General features: G+C 33.7%; 1 protein-coding gene across 4 annotated transcripts in view; it reads left to right on the forward strand.

Annotated features, from left to right (window-relative positions):
• LOC127834576 (sal-like protein 1) overlaps positions 1-19,933 on the forward strand; it is an 81,068-nt gene that overhangs the window by 39,666 nt on the left and 21,469 nt on the right. For all 4 annotated transcript variants that reach the window (XM_052360556.1, XM_052360557.1, XM_052360559.1 and 1 more), the window contains exon 3: positions 1,484-2,590. In XM_052360556.1, the coding sequence (XP_052216516.1) occupies positions 1,484-2,590 (1,107 nt within the window). The remainder of the gene's footprint in view (positions 1-1,483; positions 2,591-19,933) is intronic.

Consider the following 19,933-nt stretch of genomic DNA (forward strand, 5'->3'; position numbering starts at 1 on the left):
ATTATGGCAGCCAGAGATGCCCTAATACAGGGTTTTCATTTTCTATTGATGGACTGAAATTAACATTAATGTGAACTCTAGTGACATCTCGGAAAAAAATAATGACAATTAGGAATACAGATAAGGCCCATGGCTGTGATGGTTCCCAATGAATTAAGATCAAGTGGAGACTATTTTTAGTTAGATATTATTCTTAGAAGATTTAATTATAAACAAGTTTTCATGAGCATTTATTTAAAATAAGGGGGCAACGTTAATTTAAGAATTTTTACTGGTTATCAGGAAGCAATTTTACTTTTGAGATATTCGTTTGTTGAATATTAGAGAAAATAATGTGTAAATTCAATAAGAGATTATATGAAGTCCCAAAAGACATGGTTGTCAGATTTCTAGAGTTGACAAATTATCATCGGGCTATGGTGTCAATTTGATTACAAATTGTGAAAATATTGGTACAAGCCCTGGTCCTTAAATAGAGCCATGTGCAAAAATGCTTGTCGATTTTCAAGAATTATGTCACTGGGGATTAAAAATTTCCAAGAATTGTGACATATTTTGGAAAAATTCATTTTTAATATTGTTAACTTGAAATGTTGAAATGTAATTTTATGATGTACTATGGTTTATGCCTCATAACTTATGATAAGTAAAGTTTCAGGAATGTTTTCGTTTTTCAAAATTTGATTTACCTATCAAAGTAAGTGTTTTGCATAGAATTAAGCCATGAATAGACTGAGAACTGCAACAGCAGTAAGGAATAAAATAGTCTTGAGTTAATGTTTAAGCAAAATGCTCATAATTAGGGGCAGTTGATATTGTATCCTTTGATTAGTTTGGGGTCACTGATTTTTTTATCTAAGGAGTCCCCAGGGGCGCATGTTTTCTCAACTTTCATTATTCAGGGTTTAACCCTTGACAATTATTTCCGCAAAAGATCTCTGATTTAGGCTATCGATAGTTGCTCCCCAATTTTAGAAAGGGCCACATTTGATTAAGCATGTCATTGGCAATGCACTTGAGGGGCCCAGAATCTGAACGATCAAATGAGTGCAATTATGGATGCTATATTGATATGTCATCTTGATTACGATGAATAGGAAATTGATGGATGGAGGCCTTAAATTTTGTAATCCGAAATAATGCATTCTTTGTATTTTTCTTTGTGTCAAAATTGAACACATTGCTGGGTTACAATCTCTCCCGTCATTAATTTTCAATTACTTGAATAAATGAATTTAGTTGAAAATGTTGCATGGGCCCAGCTTTTTATAAATGACCAGTGTCACAAAAGTCCCTTATTTTTCCACATAGACTTTCCTGTTAATTATGATTTGGTAGCTTAATATTTTACTGTGTCACATTGTTTTAATTTGCCCACTTATGGAATTATGGAATTGTAATCAAAATGCTCAAGACTAAACATATTATACACCAATTATAGTCTCGAAAATGTAAACCTAAATTCTTGTTTGTTTATTTGCAGAAGATTTAGCAGACGAAGGCCACAACTACCACTCCGATCCTGAAGGCCATGTCTGCATGAAGTGCCAGGCAGAATTTCTGGATCAGGACAAGTTGATAATCCATCAGAAGGACTGCTTGAAGCCAGTTATGCTTCTGTTTGATGACCATTCCATGAAAACTGAAAACCAGTCTGATCATTGTCACCTGAATGGTTACAATTCCCAGAAACAACCTTCTGGTGATCACACTAAAGAACAGGAAGTGGACGACAGTTCCAGCATGAACCAGTCCAAGGAGTACAGCTCCTGCAAAGCTGCAGATGAAGTTGATGCAGCTGATAAAAATCTTGATTTTGAAAATACAAACAGTGATGAAGAAGAAAGTGACTACAACAAATCACTGGATGAAGAGGAGGAAGACAGTGAGTATGAAAGGCCAAGAAAATTAGACTTAGGTGAGAAGCTTAAGGCTAACCCAACTGCTGCAGACATCGCTGCCTACATGCGCCAGTTGTCCAGCCTTGTGCCTACAATGGGCACCAGCGCCAGCTCCAATGTAATGCTGGAACCAATTGAGGCAACAAAAGCGGCTGTTGCTCAATTTGCAGAGAATAATCCGGATCAGGAGAAAGATGTTGGGAAACTCCAGGCTGCCTTGTTCAACCTTCAGCAGCAGCAATTAATGCAACTGCAGCTGATCCACCAACTGCAGCAGCAACTGGTCAATAGTGGAGGTCCAACTGGTCAGTTTCCAGCTGCACTCCTCAATGGTCAGTTTGGTTCCAGCTTCCCTGGTCTAAACCTCAGCATGGCTGCATTACAGCGAGCAGCAGCAGGGGAGAGAACTCGGTCCTCACAGTCCTCTTCTGAACACGATTCCCAGTCACCCGATTCTGACTCTGACAGCGGGAACGAAGAAAAGGAGAAATCACAGCCCTCTACGCCCCCAATCATGTCTCATACTCACTCACCTAGTTACACGCCAATCACAGAGGGAGACCTTGGAAAAACTGAGCACGATGTGTCGCCGGTGTCTCTGCTGATGACTGCAGCAAGTAAAGCAGGAGGTCTGGTCTCCTCTAGTGCAAGCAGCGCTGGTCTGTTGGATTTCAGCAGATCGTCAAAAGGTGAGACTTGGCTTTTTGCAGTTTTTAAAATGTTACGGGTGAACAAAGTTGTTTCTTTTGAGTGGCATGTCATACAAAAAGAAGGTCAAGGACAAGAGCGTGAAGTGTCTGTCCTGGTCTACCTGTTCAGTCTGCAAATACTGAATCAGACATTTTTGCCTACTGTGGATTGATTATCTTTTGAAAAAGAAACTACCTAGAAACAGAAAATGTAATAAGGGCAGAATTGTATATGCTCGACACTCCTCATTTATATTGTCATATAGTCATATGTTATTTTTGGCATGTTTGTCCACATGTTCCTTAAGTTAAATTTGACAAACCATTTTTTTCTTACACAATAACGCAAGGGTACTGTGTTTCCCATAGCCATTAGTCATATTGTGCCTTTAAACAGCACGAAGTGTTTTAAATATGATTTACCGTTGGTACAATAAGTATGCCAAGCATAAAGAATCTGCACTGGCAATTTCAAACATGTTTAAGTGTATTGAAATATAATAATTCATCTACATAACTCATATTTAGAATTCAAAGGGTACCTTTGTTTGCTAAAGATGCTTTTTTGGTATAATAATCTCTTTCAGTATATGTTTTATGATTAGACCTTTTCCAGAAGGGCAACATAAAAGCATTTTCTGTCTTTAATGTGCACTTACAGCAAACATAATTTGATCAAAAGCCTCAAATCGTATGAGCTAAGACATAAAATATTGCTCTATGCATATTGATAATGCATCGGAGATTGTTTTTGTGCAAACAAACAATAAAATATTGTCTGGTTTTTCACACGAAGGCTGGAGTGTTTGATGTCTGAGGGTCTGTGTCTTTGTCTATATGTGTCTATTTTTAAAAAGTCTTAGATCATTTGTCTATATATGTGAGCACATAATATATACCTCACCATCGTATCTACATAAGTCGTGTTTACATTTACATAATTGTAATGTTTCATGGTGTTTTTTTTAACCATTTTGTTAATGGGGCCAAGCCCCTATGTAGTATGAAAAATCAGGTTGTTTTGACTAAAATTGGGAAATTTATTTTTGTTTTATCGTAAAAATCCTATAAAATAAAAGTGTTTTAATGCTATATTTGGTAAGGTTCAATCCTTTGCTCAAAAAGGAAATATACTGATAGTTGCTATTTGTAAACATTTTGCAAGGTATTTAAACACGGTCATTTGATACAAATATATACTTCATGAGATTAAGAATTTCGGCCCTTGAGTTGACTTTTAAAACAATCTTTTTAAATTCTTGTTAACTATTTTAATTTATATGTAGTGAGATTTTAAAAGTAAAATTGATTATTTATCATTTATTAGAATTCTTACATAATAATTCAGTAATTTGATGATTCATTGTATATAAAATGTCCCTATTTCTAATTATTTTATTTTTGGGGGGGAAAGTCATATATAATGTTTATTAATCACGCCATCTTATCTCATAATATTCCAGAGACCATTATTTGAAAGCTATTATTTCTTAGACAATTTCTAGTATTGCATAGCACAAGAAAGGACCATAGCCATTCTTATTGCTGTAAATCATCACAGTGGCTCACAAAAAGGAGTCCCAGTGGTGGATATAAATTTCCTAAGAATACAATATGTCTGCGAGGGTCATGCCCAATGCTATAATATTGTCATCAGTTATGAATAGGAGCCTTTATGCCATTAATATGATTGCTTCTGGGGAACCAATATACTGTCATCTCTGCTTGCTGTTTGAGCTAACAAATATGGCATTATGTCAGTAGAGGAAAGATTGAAGGCTACACTTCTCCAGCGAACATCATAAGAAAGGTTTTCAATAAATCTGCAAATATGATATTATTTATGATTAATGCCTCCGTGAAATTGACACCCTGTCAAATAGCGGTAGCGTAAGCTTTTGACAGTAAATCAACAGGCCAACAAATTAATATCCTAATAATATTGCATACCCTACTGGCTTTTGAGTGATTGCAAATACCAGCACGTGGAGTGTTGATACTTAAAGCATTTGTGCCCTATCTCTGTGATAGGTTCACATATTGATGATTGCTTATTGCGTTCACCTTGGGAACAGAGAGTTTAAGTAGCCAGTGTATGAAATATTACCAACTTGTTGAAACCCTTCATGTAAAATTATTAGACAGGGAAAAACAATCGAAGCCCTGTTGGAGAGAACTAGATTGTCCTTAATTTTTTGCTCAAGTGACAATTTTATCAAACATTATTGCAAACCAAATGATGATGGTTTAGGATGGTCTGATAATAATTCTGACTGGAACTTGCTGTAAAAGATAATATTAAACCTTAATATATTGGGGAAAATTAATGGTAATTGCTATACTATTTTCCTAAATGTTATGTACAAAAGTAAAAATACAGATTTTTATTATAATTTAAGATGTTAAATCTTTGTTTTAAATGTTTAAATTTTTTGTCTCTGATGAAAAAGGGGTTTAAAATAAGAATAATGTTTATAATAGTTTTAGTTTTAAACAAAAAAATCCTTAAGTGATGTACTATTTTGCTGACTTTTTTGCTTTATAAAAATTTGAATTTTACATGGAAAGACATTAACTGAATACCATTATAATTCATTTAACAAATGTTATGTCAAACGCATAACTAATTGAAAATGTGCCTTTTTCCCTTAGGGTTGGAAAGGTGGAGACATGCATGTTTCACTTCAATATGTGCAGCCCATGCCACCATGCCAGGGTTATGCAAATACAAAGGGAGATAATTTTAAGCCATGTTCAACTGTCATTTGGGCTGGTGTCATCTGTCAAAATGAGTGACAAATTAGGTTATTAAGGCCCTCTTTTGTCACCTCTGACATCTTATTAAGATCTTTATCATAGCTTAATGATACATTATCATAATTTTGTATCTTATAATTAATTATCTTATGCTGTGTTATTTTTTTATCAAAGAATAGCATGCTTGACAATTCTGTAGCACCAAAACGCATCTTTACTTGAAGAAAAGCATAGCTTTTTACTTTGCAATGGTTAATATTTAATCATCCTTATTCATGTGCGTAAAGTCTTGTCCCAGAGTAGCCTAATTGCAGTCTGCACAGGCTATTCAGGGACGACACTTTTCGCCTCAACTAAATTATTGTCAAGAAGAGACTTTCTTTAAAAAAAAATTGTCATAAAAAAAAGCATGGCCCATTTATTGAATAAAAAAAAAATGCTTTCAATGGCATTTATATCATCATGTGCTGTGTATATGCTGTTGCTGCAGAAATGGCCATATACATTTTCTGGAAAAATAATGTTCATAATTAACTGTCTGATCCGTCAGAATTAAATCTCAAATATGATTGAGACATATTTCTGTTTCATACAAATCAAGCTCATAAGTTCGAAACTAATCCTTGCATTGAATGTATAATGTCCCATAGATTTTATTTACTCAGGAGGACTGCAAATTAAGTGATTATATTCCACTCTTATGAACTGTGAAAGCAATTTCATAAGCAATATTAGAAATGCGATATTAACATTAAGGGGATTTTCTAGTACGAATTGTACTCGGAAATGAGCAAGATGGAATTTTCAAAGACACAAAATCCTCTTTCCATTGGCTTATGGCTTAGAAATATGATTTGTATTGAAGGCCTTTGCAACCGAAGATGATGATGATAAAATCTGATTAAACAAAATTGACAATTAATAACAACAGGTTTTTAGGTACAACAAGATTGCTAGAAAGTTTTCAATGCACTGATCCCATTGGTAATTAATGATAAGAATAGCGGGAGTTGGTGTAAAAGGGTCAGTCACTACAGTGAAGCCAGGGTCCTGGACCCACCCTATATCATGAGTTTGTGTCCCTCAATATCACAGTTTTTCCCACAATGTTGTATGTACCTTAAATCAATTGTCTATATTTCGCCACAGCATGGGTGTAATCAACTATACCATGAAATAATCCCACAAAGGTTTTGGTTTCATTTCCAAAATCGTGAATGAAGTTTTTAAATGGTCATAAACAATGTATTTTCCATCATGTTATGTACTTATCCTAAAATATCATGCTTATTTTTTACCATAATTTATCGTGCTCACAGATTAATGTATTTGTATTAAACTCTGCCCTTACCAATTTGTCACACAGTCTTTACGTGAGTTTCAGACATGGACATGCCCCTTTATTTGTAATGAAGTTTTAAGTCTATTTACAACGCAAATAGGCTTTTGTAATACCACATTTTAAAATCATAGGGGAAACGGTTGTCCTTTTTCAAGCCTTCCCAGATTTTGGGCAGACAAAATAGATATTTAATATAGTATTTCATAATTCTTACAACTTTTCATTTAGAAATGTTAACATTTTCTTCCAAGAACATTGCTTACACCATTTTTATCGAATTTTTTCTAAGACCGTTTTACATGAAAAAAACGTTCTTCGAAACTAAAACAAATTTCGTTTGTAAAACAATTCTGTTATTGGAAAAAGCACGTTATTTTTAGAAAATTACCATCTACAAGGCAAACTTAAAAGAATTACGTCCCTTGAAAACAAAGGGAGACAATTATGTTACTGCTTCATGCGAGGTAGAGGACTTTTATTGCTTGGCAATAGTCTTGTTCTTCAAAAAAAAATCTATTTGATAGCCTTTTACATTTTCATTCAGACAACTATTCTTTTAACATTTACTTAGCAGAAACTTCCCTGTATCTTGCAAATAGACTCAATTCAACGCCATCGGCGCTCTCGTTCTTAGTTCAAATCAAAGAATGAAATTTTGACGTACAAACTAAAAAATGCTTGGAAGGATTACAATTTCTGTTTGATTTATACCAACTGCATACTTCAAAAGCTGATCAAATAAAATGGTAATGAAAATCAATCAATGTGTTACTGTTGGGATGAAATTTAATGTTCTTTTGTTTCACGTGACGGACAGTCGTCAAAACCCAATGCAGCTGTATGGCTTGATGAAGTATACAAGTTTCTTTAATTATATGATAAATTTGAAATGAGCAAGAACAAATTGCTTTTGATGTCCCGGTGTTGTGTGTTGAGTTCGAATTTATGGGCCAGATAAATAACAGGCCTACTGCAAAAACAAGAGACAGGAAAATGTAATTAACTGTACTGTTTATCAAAAATAGTCATGTTTAATTACGATTGAATGGGACGTTTGAAAGGGATTCTTAGTTGTATTAAATATTGTGTAACCACAAGCAAAATGAGCTAAAGGCGATGTTTTGATGTATTCTTTATGTGGTTACTATGGCAACTCCTCATTGTTGTTGCCCTTGACGGCACAACATGGGTAAACTTGTTTTGAACAAGCATTTGCTGTTGCACATTAAAAAAGATCCTTTAGCTAGGCAAAACAATGCAGAAGATAGCTAAATTGATTGTCCGTTTAAATTATTTATTTACTTCAAATGTCATTGATTTTAATTGATGCATTGGCAATTAATATTGGCAGTTGTTTGTTAAAACTTGTACTAAATCTTTTTGTAAAACTTTCTTTTGATTGTTGCGTCTTCAATCTTTTTCCATCATAAGAATGTTTTAGCAATGAGTAATTCAATAATCAGCGTACGCGATAACTGTGTAATACGTCAACTTCATTCAGTAGTAAAAATTAAAGCACAGGCCATTAATGGATGAACGGTCAACTATTGATTCAATTTGATCAACTAGTGAAATCAATTTAAAATTCATCAAGTAATTGAAATAAATTAAAATCATTTATTAATGGGAACATATAGTAAAATACTTAGTTTTCTTTAATAACAATAGTTGTACCCTATATCAAAGTTTTAAATTGTTATATATCAAAGTTTTAAATTGTTATCAAAGTTGTATCAACTGACAAAATTTATATAAATATTAAATGTGTCCATGTGCCCTTACCATCTTGTTTTCACACAAAAACCATACGTTTCTGTTTTTATAGAGCAATATTTGTTTCAATAAGGGCTCCTGTTATACTTGGACACATGAACTAATGTTTTGTGCCATTAACTAATGAGCACTGTGATTTGTTTATTATTTTTTATGAATCATCAGGGTTTTGACCAAACAGGAGGTGATGATATAATGGATAGAATATCTAAATATTATCTTAAATTTGAACAAGAATGCCTCCCGTGGGTGCTACCAATTTCATGGCTTATGATTTTATTACAGAGAATCATGTGAACTTGACAAAACGCTATGAAAACATGACAATAAACGTGTAACTTATGCCAGGAAATATGGGAATTCAGAATAGAGATGGTTTATGTAGCCAGGGTGATTAATGTTCCACCAAGACCAGTGTCAGACAATATGAGATTTTAAGACTTTTTCTATCCATTGTTACTAAATGTTATGTGGGTGGGATATTTGTCTGGTTTTAATAAAAGTAATGTTTTGTGTTTTAGTGCTAATATCTGAAATCAAATGAAGACATTATAGGAGGCGGTCTCCAGTGACATGTAGCTATATCAATCAGTTACTGATGTGCTTTATGGTTGATATCACATCCTTTTACCAGCTTATGTGTAACTTTTTTTTAATTGCTGTCTTGAGTTAGTCTTTGTGTCTATTTTATAAATGGTTGAAAACAACAATGGAACCATGCCTGGAAATATTGAGTTTTTCTGTCTGTTTATGAGGATAAGGGCAGTAGCTGTTGTTTCCCTATAAATTTATATATCACATTTGATTCTAGTTTCGCACATAAACTGCAATAAATACATATCATTACTGGACATTATATAATTAAAAATTTTTTCCCCAAATGTTACTTTTTTGGTTGACTTTTTAATGTCTTTTGTTTTGAAACAACTTCATGGGAGCCTATTCATCAAACCTAAATCAGGACAATTTTCCTTTAAATTTCTTTTTATTCTCCTTCACTTCTTTCACTTGTTCACATAACGAAGCCTTACTGAGAAAAAGCGCTTCCACTCTTAAGAATTCTTGTCAATTTGTAACATGATAAATGTTCCCCCTGCTAAGTCGGCTCTGCTGAAATATGAAATCAATATTATATTTCGGGTCAATGCAAATGTTATTTGATGATGTATTTATACTTGATCCGCAATTCCGAGAACGTGGGATGTCAAATCTTAGCGCGGCTGTTGACAGATTCTGAAAATCTTAGTAATGGCCTCCTGTCAGAATTAATCCCCGCCTGATGAAAGTGCGTGTTTCATTTCATAATTTGTTTATTAACAATATTGCCTGGGGCAAATATGACTTAATTTGGGAAAGAAATCCGGCAGATGGAGAATTTTCTCTCGCAGCTCATCGAAAGGATTTGGAAGTGTCACATGCACGACCTGAAAATTCTTCTTGATGGGACTCCCAGAAAATATAAATAACAGGTTCAGATGTTTGTTAATCCTAGCTGAAAAGTCCTTGTCTAATCAATGAATGACTAAAACGATTTGACGTTTTTGTTGTTTTCATGTTATTTTCCCTGCAGTAATATTTTAGATACATATTATACTTTATTTAAGTAATTATATCAAAAAGTCATAAAAAAAATAATATAAATACAATTTTCATGATATTTTCAGGACTTGTATTACCTATACTAACAAATTATCGACTTATAATACAACTATAGTTTTTGATGTAGTTGAAAGAAAATAAATGCACTCTTCATGAATTATAAGTGTTCAGAGGTGTATTCAATTCTACAGTCTTCTATTATAAATCTTAAATAAAAAACTTGAATCAGTCTATAGAGCAACTTTTTATATACATGTGTTATAGATATTTAGATTATACAAGAAGAGATCATCTTTAAATAAAGGCATGCAAACTGTCCCCCCTCCCCCCATGCCCTGTTTTTTTAATTGACCACTGGTTTGATGTATGGTTTGGTCATTGTCCCTCCTCATCATCCACTGGACATCACAGGGAACATTCTTGTACACCAATTTATGGAAAATTTGTTAAAGTGCAATTAGCAGAATTTTACAGAGCAACTGTCCAGCTGTGATGGTGTTGTGAACAATATCATAATTATAGAAGTCTTTTTGACAGAGCCGTAACCCTAACATAGTTAGACAGGCTTTTGTCTTTGCTCAAAGTCGCCTAACAGGATCAATACAAGAAAGGGCACGCTGCATTTCATGTTTTTATTAGCCCCATTTAACCCCTTGCAGACCCTTTGATTCGTGTTTCTAAATTTGTGTGACCCCTAGGGACCCTAGTGTCTCGTTTCCGTTACTTGTCACAGCCTTGTGTTCCCGGGACAAGTTCCTGGTGCAAATATGAAATATGGCTGCAATTAAGTTTATCTCTGGGAAGTCCCTATAATGCACTTTATTAGCGCAAATTACAAAACCTTTCACATGACTGATGCCACGTTATTATATTTCACGCAGTAGAAGACGGAAGATCCCAGTTATGCAGAAGCTTTCATGAAAATATGATTATCTGACTTGTCAAGCCTCTCACGGATACAGACCTCTGTGCGACCGGGAAGACCCACGATGAAATTGACAATAATGTTTATATTGACACTGATGTCAACCCCCATTTATGAAAAACTTTATTATTTCAGGAGAAATAAATGCATTCGATTATAACAAGGTTCCTTTACTGCTGCTGGGGATTTAATTGAAATTGATGATTTTTTTGCAAAATGTTACTTTTCACTTCTTTGGGAAATTTCTTGAAAGGCATTAAAACATGTGCAAATTTTTCTATTGATTCAGGCGAAAAAATTATGAGGAGAATTCGGTTTATTTATTTTGAAGCTAAAAATGTGCACCGAGACACTGTTTTCATAATGTAATTGTTATCAGTTTGGACTGAGGTCATTTGTTATAAATTTTAATATAATGTGAGTTATTTATAATTATGTAAGATACATTTATGTAGTTTCTTTTAATCTCTTGACGTGTCTTTACCGACATGAATGGATGTCAAATTAATTCATAGTAAATCTTTGAATATTTCTATACAGAAGAATAGTGTACAAACAGCGTGTGAAGTAAAATATTTTATAAAATATAATAAATGGTTTTTCAGTAATCCTTATATGGCATTGTTGCTAATTTCTTTCGTATTTATCACATTTGCTCTATTAATATTTGCCATTAACTAGAGGACATTTATTATAATTTGACACAAGTTGTAAAACCCGCATGGTACAAAATCGGAAAGCTTGTCTCAATATGATTTCTAAATGGGGATTAAAACTTTGAATAACCGCTAAGATAAGTTATAAATATGTTCAAAGATAAATTTATAAATATGTGCAAACAAATTGGGTAGAAACTTTTGTGAATGTGTATTTACTTTCTATCAATTGAATATATTATGCACACAGATATATTGCAAGGTATCTACAAATGGCTGTTATTTAAATAAAAATGTTTTTGATGTACATAGATCAAAGGAAAAATATGATAAAATATTATTTTGTAGATAACACATCCAACCCGAAGAAAAATTATTATGTTTACATTTTCTAAATTAATCATTCCGTTGTTAATTAGTGCTTAGTAAGTAAAGCCATTTTGATAATGAGACAAATACATTACTGATAATTCTTTTAAAAAGGAAAGTTAGATGCTGATTAACCTTGGGTAATATTACTTAAGAATGTTTGGCCAATCAGTATCTTTTTAAGACTTCAAAGCATGTTTAAAATGTGTTTTATTGCCTAATGATATAATAATATCTTCAAAGTAACAGTGACTGATATTGTTTATTTAAACCAACATGTACCAAAATATTACTTAAATGGCTAATTACTTTGTTTCATAAAGATTATTCATAATCCTTAATTTTTAGCCCCATAATGAATAATAGTTTATTTTGTTCACACAGCAGACGAACCGAGTCCCTTGTATTTTATTGACTACTTTAAGATATAGGATGGGCAATATAATATGATATATCTTCAGTATGTAGTCTTTGTTCTCTGTCATAGATAACAATAATTTCAGCAAGATATACATTGAAATGAGAAATGAATAATGCAATTCATCATACAAACATAAGAATTATGACAATCAACATCTATTAGGTATGATGAACATTTCCATATGTAATCTGTAACTCACTAACGCTTTAATGTTCATAATTAAACAACTAATTACGTCCTTCTAAGACATGAAAACCATATTTTCACATCATATATTCATCATTTTGATAAATTGTGCCGTACATACTTTTTCATAATTAATGTAACATAAAAGCTAACAATAACACAGATTTTTGTTGCAAAAGGTTACAAAAGCTTGATGGTTGAACAGAAATTGCAATTTATGTCAAGCATTACAATGCTATACGATGAAAATCTTCTAAGAAAACAAAAACAAAATGTGTTTCTTCAGACTATTGTTTATCCCTTTAATACTGTACACAAAATTAGGATCATTGTCACCATGCTGTAATGGCTAAACTTCCTCTTCCTGTTTATCGGTGCCCTTCCTGCTATAAAAATACCTCATACGATGGGAACCAATTTATGAGCAGGAAGTTCACAAAAAGTATATCATCAACAGAAGCAGCGGTATTATCTCATATCTTATATTATGATTCCATGAATCAGAAAATCCGACTGTCTTCGCAATTATACATAATGAGGTATGAAAGAACTACAATCCTTACAAAAGGTGACTGTAGTAAACGTCAGAATGTAAATGTTTAATGTAAATGCCAATGCCATGTAAAACCAAGAGTCATGGCTGCAAATCAACAAGGGGGGCAACTCCGGTGGTATTGGTTTCAGCCATTCACCAGAAAAAGTACAATATTGGAATATCTTGTACAAAATTATCTGTGTTTTTATGATATTTCTGGTGATTTGTCTGTTGTTTGTCTCTTTAAAACATTTTGACTCAACCTGGTCATCGGCTTGCCTCCATTGGTTGCCATACTATAATTGCAAATTATGCTTATTTTTACTAAAAAAAATTGCATCCCTTGGGATTTGTCAAAATTGGATATTTTTCCTTCCGATTAAGTCCTGGGTCATTACTTCCCATGGCAGAGGTACAATACTCATCGCTGTAAGATAAAATACATAGATTTTTTTACCTTTCCTTGCCGTCAAACATTTAAAGAAGGAAGGCAATACAGTAGCCATTTCCTGTCATCGTATTCATGTCAGGCCAGGCTGTGATAAGAAAACAAGGATGTCTCCTTGAGTTCCGAAGTGACGATGAAATCTTAATCATGCATGCCTTTGTATCAAACCTTTTTTATCTGGTTATTTAAATTTGGTTTGATTACAATTTCTGATGGTGAGATTGCAAGTGGCACATTGATATATGTATCAGCTAACCATTTGTTTATTAGATTCATTCTTAATTAAATAAAGCTTTCATGTATTTTGTGTTGATTAAATTTGCAACTCCTTAATTAAATTAAAATTTACCATGAAAAAAATCGTTATGGTATTGTTTTGTGCCAGTTTCTTATCGTTTGATCAATATTCATGTCAGGGATTTCGATTTGAAGCTTTTTAAAAAAGGAATAATTATGCTAAAGTTGGGTGTGAACTGGTCATTGCTTGTCAGATATTGAACTGATTTTCCTGATAAAGAATGTGTACACCATTAGAGCATAATATCTTATTGTTCTTAAATACTTTTTGTAAAGAATACAAATATCATGACTTTCAGAATATTTATCGTAATAAAAGGCTAAAAGCATGCACACAATTACTCACAACTTAAACAAAAAGTTTTTTATTATGATCTTTTTCTCTATTCTTACAATTGTTATAAATGGAATGTGTGAAGAATGAAGAATTAGTATTTGCCGCACACACAAAAAGAATGCAGGCTGCAGGTGTAGTTTTGAAGAGGCCTGGTTGCATCTAGACGCACTATTAATCACCGCCATCAGGGTTTTGGAATTGTTTGTGAATAAACTGATACTTGTTAGTGGCGCCATAACTTACATATAACGACATACAGAGTTTCGTTTTATCCCCTGTAAAACCCTTTAATCTGCATGAATGTGATTATGTTTGCACGTGAATTATTGAAATGTGTAGACTGTTAAGTGGTTTGGATTCACAGTCTTGTAAAAATTATGCTCATTTAGTAAACACCCCTATCGTTTTATCGTTAGATAAAAAACTTTATATTTTATACATATTTATTGTTAATTGACTGCACTGTGTCTCAATTCGGAAAATAATATTTATGTATCTTAGCACGGTAGAAATTTTGAATATTTTTAGCCGATGTTTGATGCTTGTTTTCTTTTGTATGTTATCTGATGTTAAAGCTGATGTTTCATACGTGGTTCACAACCATTCAAAATGTGAACAGGCTTGTTTAAAGATCATCTCAAGTTTTTCGCAGGATGCATTGCAAATAGTCGTTAATTAATGTATTCTATGCTTTAAAGGACTTTGTTCACTTATTTTCTTATAATTGTAAGAAATAAAATTAATATTTACTTGTGTGTAAGTAAAAAAAATCTTCACAAAACAAAGAAAAACATGAATTGAAAACACACAAACTCAAACAAAGAAAAAAAGTATGTCTATGTGCCATATGTAATCAAACCCAAAACCTTTGGAGCCATTGCCACTAATACCTCTCTGCCCTTGGGACTTAAATATTTCAACATTTGGAGCCATTGCCACTAATACCTCTCTCAAACCCAAAACCTTTGGAGCCATTGCCACTAATACCTCTCTCAAACCCAAAACCTTTGGAGCCATTGCCACTAATACCTCTCTCAAACCCAAAACCTTTGGAGCCATTGCCACTAATACCTCTCTGCCCTTTGGAGCCATTGCCACTAATACCTCTCTGCCCTTGGGACTTAAATATTTCAACATTTCATTATTCTAGGTGCTAAATAAGTGATTCATATATATTTTTAAAGATAACAACTGAAAGTTGGACTTTTTGTTGACAGGTATATGTTAACTCAAAGACATGCACCTGTATTCAACAACCCATTCTTTTTAAGACTTGAGAATAAAGAATGGACTTAAGAGTCCAGAAAAATACATCCAGCATTTGAATATATACATGCTACCACAGTGATTATGTCCTTAACCCTTTACCACTTAGATAAGTATTTTGACACCTTTGTAGTCCCTTAGAAAGTTCAATTTAGTTTAAGACCTTTCTTACTTAATTCATCTTTTAAAGGCTTCATTTCAAACCCTGAGATACTGATGAGCAGCAAACAGCATTAACCCTTTACCACTTACATACTTATTTGGCGCATTGTAGTCCCTTAGAAAGTTACATTTCTCACAAATTCAAGTTTTATAGGCTTCATTTCCAACCCTTAGTTACTAATGAGCTAATGACTATAGGCTTCATTTCCAACCCTTAGTTACTAATGAGCTAATGACTATAGGCTTCATTTCCAACCCTTAGTTACTAATGAGCTAATGACTATAGGCTTCATTTCCAACCCTTAGTTACTAATGAGCTAATGACTAAAGGCTTCATTTCCAACCCTTAGTTACTTATGAGCTAATGACTAAAGGCTTCATTTCCAACCCTTAGTTACTATGAGCTAATGACTAAAGGCTTCATTTCCAACCCTTAGTTACTATGAGCTAATGACTATAGGCTTCATTTCCAACCCTTAGTTACTTATGAGCTAATGACTATAGGCTTCATTTCCAACCCTTAGTTACTTATGAGCTAATGACTATAGGCTTCATTTCCAACCCTTAGTTACTAATGAGCTAATGACTATAGGCTTCATTTCCAACCCTTAGTTACTAATGAGCTAATGACTATAGGCTTCATTTCCAACCCTTAGTTACTAATGAGCTAATGACTATAGGCTTCATTTCCAACCCTTAGTTACTTATGAGCTAATGACTATAGGCTTCATTTCCAACCCTTAGTTACTAATGAGCTAATAACTATAGGCTTCATTTCCAACCCTTAGTTACTAATGAGCTAATGACTATAGGCTTCATTTCCAACCCTTAGTTACTAATGAGCTAATGACTATAGGCTTCATTTCCAACCCTTAGTTAGATACTCGCAGACTGTTCTGGTTTTATGCTGGTTGCATAAGACATTGTCATTACTTTTTATGGGGGAAAGGGTTAAACCTGAACAGACTGTGAGTTTCTTGCAGGCTGTTTTTGTTTTATGCCGTTTGCACATAACAATTTTCCCTTTGCTTCTGAATGGGAAAGGGTTAACAGAATGTTCTACATGAAGAATAATATATGTAGAGGCAGTTATTGCCAAGTGTGACTCAAAATTAAAGTAATTCTTGAATTTTCCAATTTAGAGTATATTATTTATTTTTAGACTTAGGTTTAAGTTTTGTTTGTTAAGTACGACCCAGTGTTTTTTCTGTACTTTCCAGTTAGATACTTAATTTAACTGATTATGGAGAAGTTGACAAAATGCTTATATGCTTAACTGACATACATGTCAGCCTTGATAAAGCAGAGCTTTACTTGGTTTTGTACAGTTTTACAAGCTATTTAATCAAATCGTAAAAAGCTTTCACAACTGTATGTTTAAACATTTGTGATGTGTCAAAAATTTTGTATTGTCATTTATACTTGAATGTTTCTTGTTTGGTTAAGATTGAAAAGCAAATATTTGTCTTAATATGAGCATATCATTTTAAAGGACCGCAGAATTGATGTATCTGCTTATAATTATGCCGATCAAATTTATATCAAGTTTTTGTTGATTTTGCACAATCTAAGCACTGAACAAATATTTGAAGACATATCTTAAAGAAAAGAAATAATATTTCCACTCAATGTAGCACTTTTTTCTGTGTTTGGAAAGGATTACCAACTCATATAGCACCGCTGGTGATCTTAATCAGTCCTGAACATTGACAACCCATGATAGAGCTTTCCATTTCTTGGAGGTCTGTTTATTTGATGACTGGATTCATTGTAGTTTTTATACTACTTAAATTTAATCGAGTCATTTTATATGGCCAAACCATGTTTATCATTATGATGAAATAAATGCTAATTAGATTAATCCATATCAAATCACAACAGACAGTTGTTTAAATTTGATTTAACTGTACAGTAACAAACTTCAGTATATATCAATTCCAAACAACCTTTTTTTATACGCCCGTTTTTAAAAACGGGACGTATTATAGTTTCACCCTAGCTGGCGGGCGGCGTCCACAGCAGTGTCTGCTCTCTAATTCAAATAGTTTTCATCCGATCTTCACCAAACTTGGTCAGAAGTTGTGTCTAGACAATATCTAGGTCAAGTTCGAATATGGGTCATGCCGGGTCAAAAACTAGGTCACGGGGTCACTTAGTGCATTTCAAGGATAAAGCATGGTGTCCGCTCTCTAATTGAGGTAGTTTTCACCCGATCTTCACCAAATTTGGTCAGAAGTTGTGTCAAGATGATATGTAGGTCAAGTTCAAATATGGGTCATGCCGGGTCAAAAACTTGGTCACGAGGTTACTTAGTGCATTTCAAGCATTTAGCATGGTGTCCGCTCTCTAATTGAAGTAGTTTTCATCTGATCTTCACCTAATTTGGTCAGAAGTTGTGTCTAGATGTATGTAGGTCAAGTTCAAATATGGGTGATGCCGGGTCAAAAACGAGGTCACGAGGTCACATAGTGCATTTCAAGCATTTAGCATGGTGTCCGCTCTCTAATTGAAATAGTTTTCATCTGATCTTTACCAAATTTAGTCAGATGTTACATCTAAATGATATCTAGGTCAAGTTCAAATATGGGTCATGCCGGGTCAATAACTAGGTCTCGAGGTCACTTAGTGCATTTCAAGCATTGAGCATGGTGTCCAAAACCTTTGAACCATCGTATCTTGTGACAGTTTGTCACTCTTGTTTTCTGTTCATACTGGTATCGAACAGTTGCCGTGATTGTTGTTGCTGTTGTAAGTTGTATTATTATATTCACAAAATAGGCCTCTAAGAAGAGGGGTAGGTATGTAGTTTTAATGAAATCTCAAGAAGCAGGTGGATTGCTTCATTATCATAAGCTGGGCTGCTGTGCCATTCATTACAAAGGCCCTGACACTTTTGACGTAAAGTGACGGGCAATATTGGACAGAATTTCTCTGTGTCAATATTACAGCCCTCTTTCACTGTAGAACAAACAAGCGGGCCACTAGAAAACGTACAATTATGAGTGTTAAAAACCGAAAGCTGCATCTTCTGACTGGAATATTTGATTGGGTTTGGGGACTCGAGGACTGTCGTTTTTCATCCGATTTATGAAATCAATGTTTGATACAGGAAATGGACTTCGTGTATTATTCATGGAAGTGGCCCTGCAGATATGCAAGACAGACAACCAGATATAATTGATAAATCAACCCCTTGCCGTGCATGCAGGTTTTCAAATGGTTGCTTCATATTAACCCATTTATGCCTAAGCGTCTAGAAAAAAGGCCTAAGTGGCAAACAGCGTAGACCCAGATGAGACACCGCATGATGCAGCGTCTCATCAGGGTCTGTGTTGTTTGCTAAAAGGAATTTCTGTAAGAAATACTCTAAATATAGAAATAAATATACTAGACATCCCTAATTTTGGAAATAAATTGATCCAATTTAGAAGGATGGGAGAGTTCACTAGGCATTAATGTGTTAAACAATGCTTTTTTCCACAATTTTGGGTATGGGTACGGGCCCTTTGAATTGGGAAAATTTTCGGCGTTTTGACTAAAATTGGGAAATTAGTGTTGTTGTTTTGCTCAAAAGTGCTTCAAAATTGATAATACAAGTGTTTTCAGTATTATATTTACTAAGGTTGAACTTATATTGATTGGAGATGAACAGTAAGTTCAGGGTGTTCTTCCCAACCCTATTACTAAGCCACATTTACCCGGAAGATTAAGTCTGTCCATTATCCTTGTATTCTAGTTGCATCGAACAGGAAACATTTAAATATTAATAGTTATTATATTTTAAGGATTATTTGGTTTTATTGCTAGAACATTTGGTACCATGAAAAGAATACCCCTAATTATCGGGATCTCCACAGGGGATGTTTATGAATTCTGCTAAAGAACATGCAACACTACCCCAGATGGTCTGTTTGATGTTGAATATGAATATTTATATGTTTATATAACATTACCACAGAAAAATGTAACAGGTTTCTGTTATTAGTTTCTACAAACTTTTTTTGTAAGTTTTTGCATATCATTCTAGTACAGTTTTTACCTAAGAATCCGTCTTCAAAGGAAAATAATTATTTTATGACATAAACTAGGTATTAACCAGAGCATATTATGGATATTAACCCATTCATGCCTAGCGTCCTGAAAAAAGGACATTGCAAACAGCGTAGACCCAGATGAGACGCCGCATGATGCGGCGTCTCATCTGGGTCTACGCTGTTTGCTTAAAGGAATTTCAGTAAGTAATATTCTAAATATAGAAATAAATATACTA

The sequence above is a fragment of the Dreissena polymorpha genome, chromosome 6 (assembly GCF_020536995.1).
Source record: "Dreissena polymorpha isolate Duluth1 chromosome 6, UMN_Dpol_1.0, whole genome shotgun sequence".
Taxonomy (NCBI): domain Eukaryota; kingdom Metazoa; phylum Mollusca; class Bivalvia; order Myida; family Dreissenidae; genus Dreissena; species Dreissena polymorpha.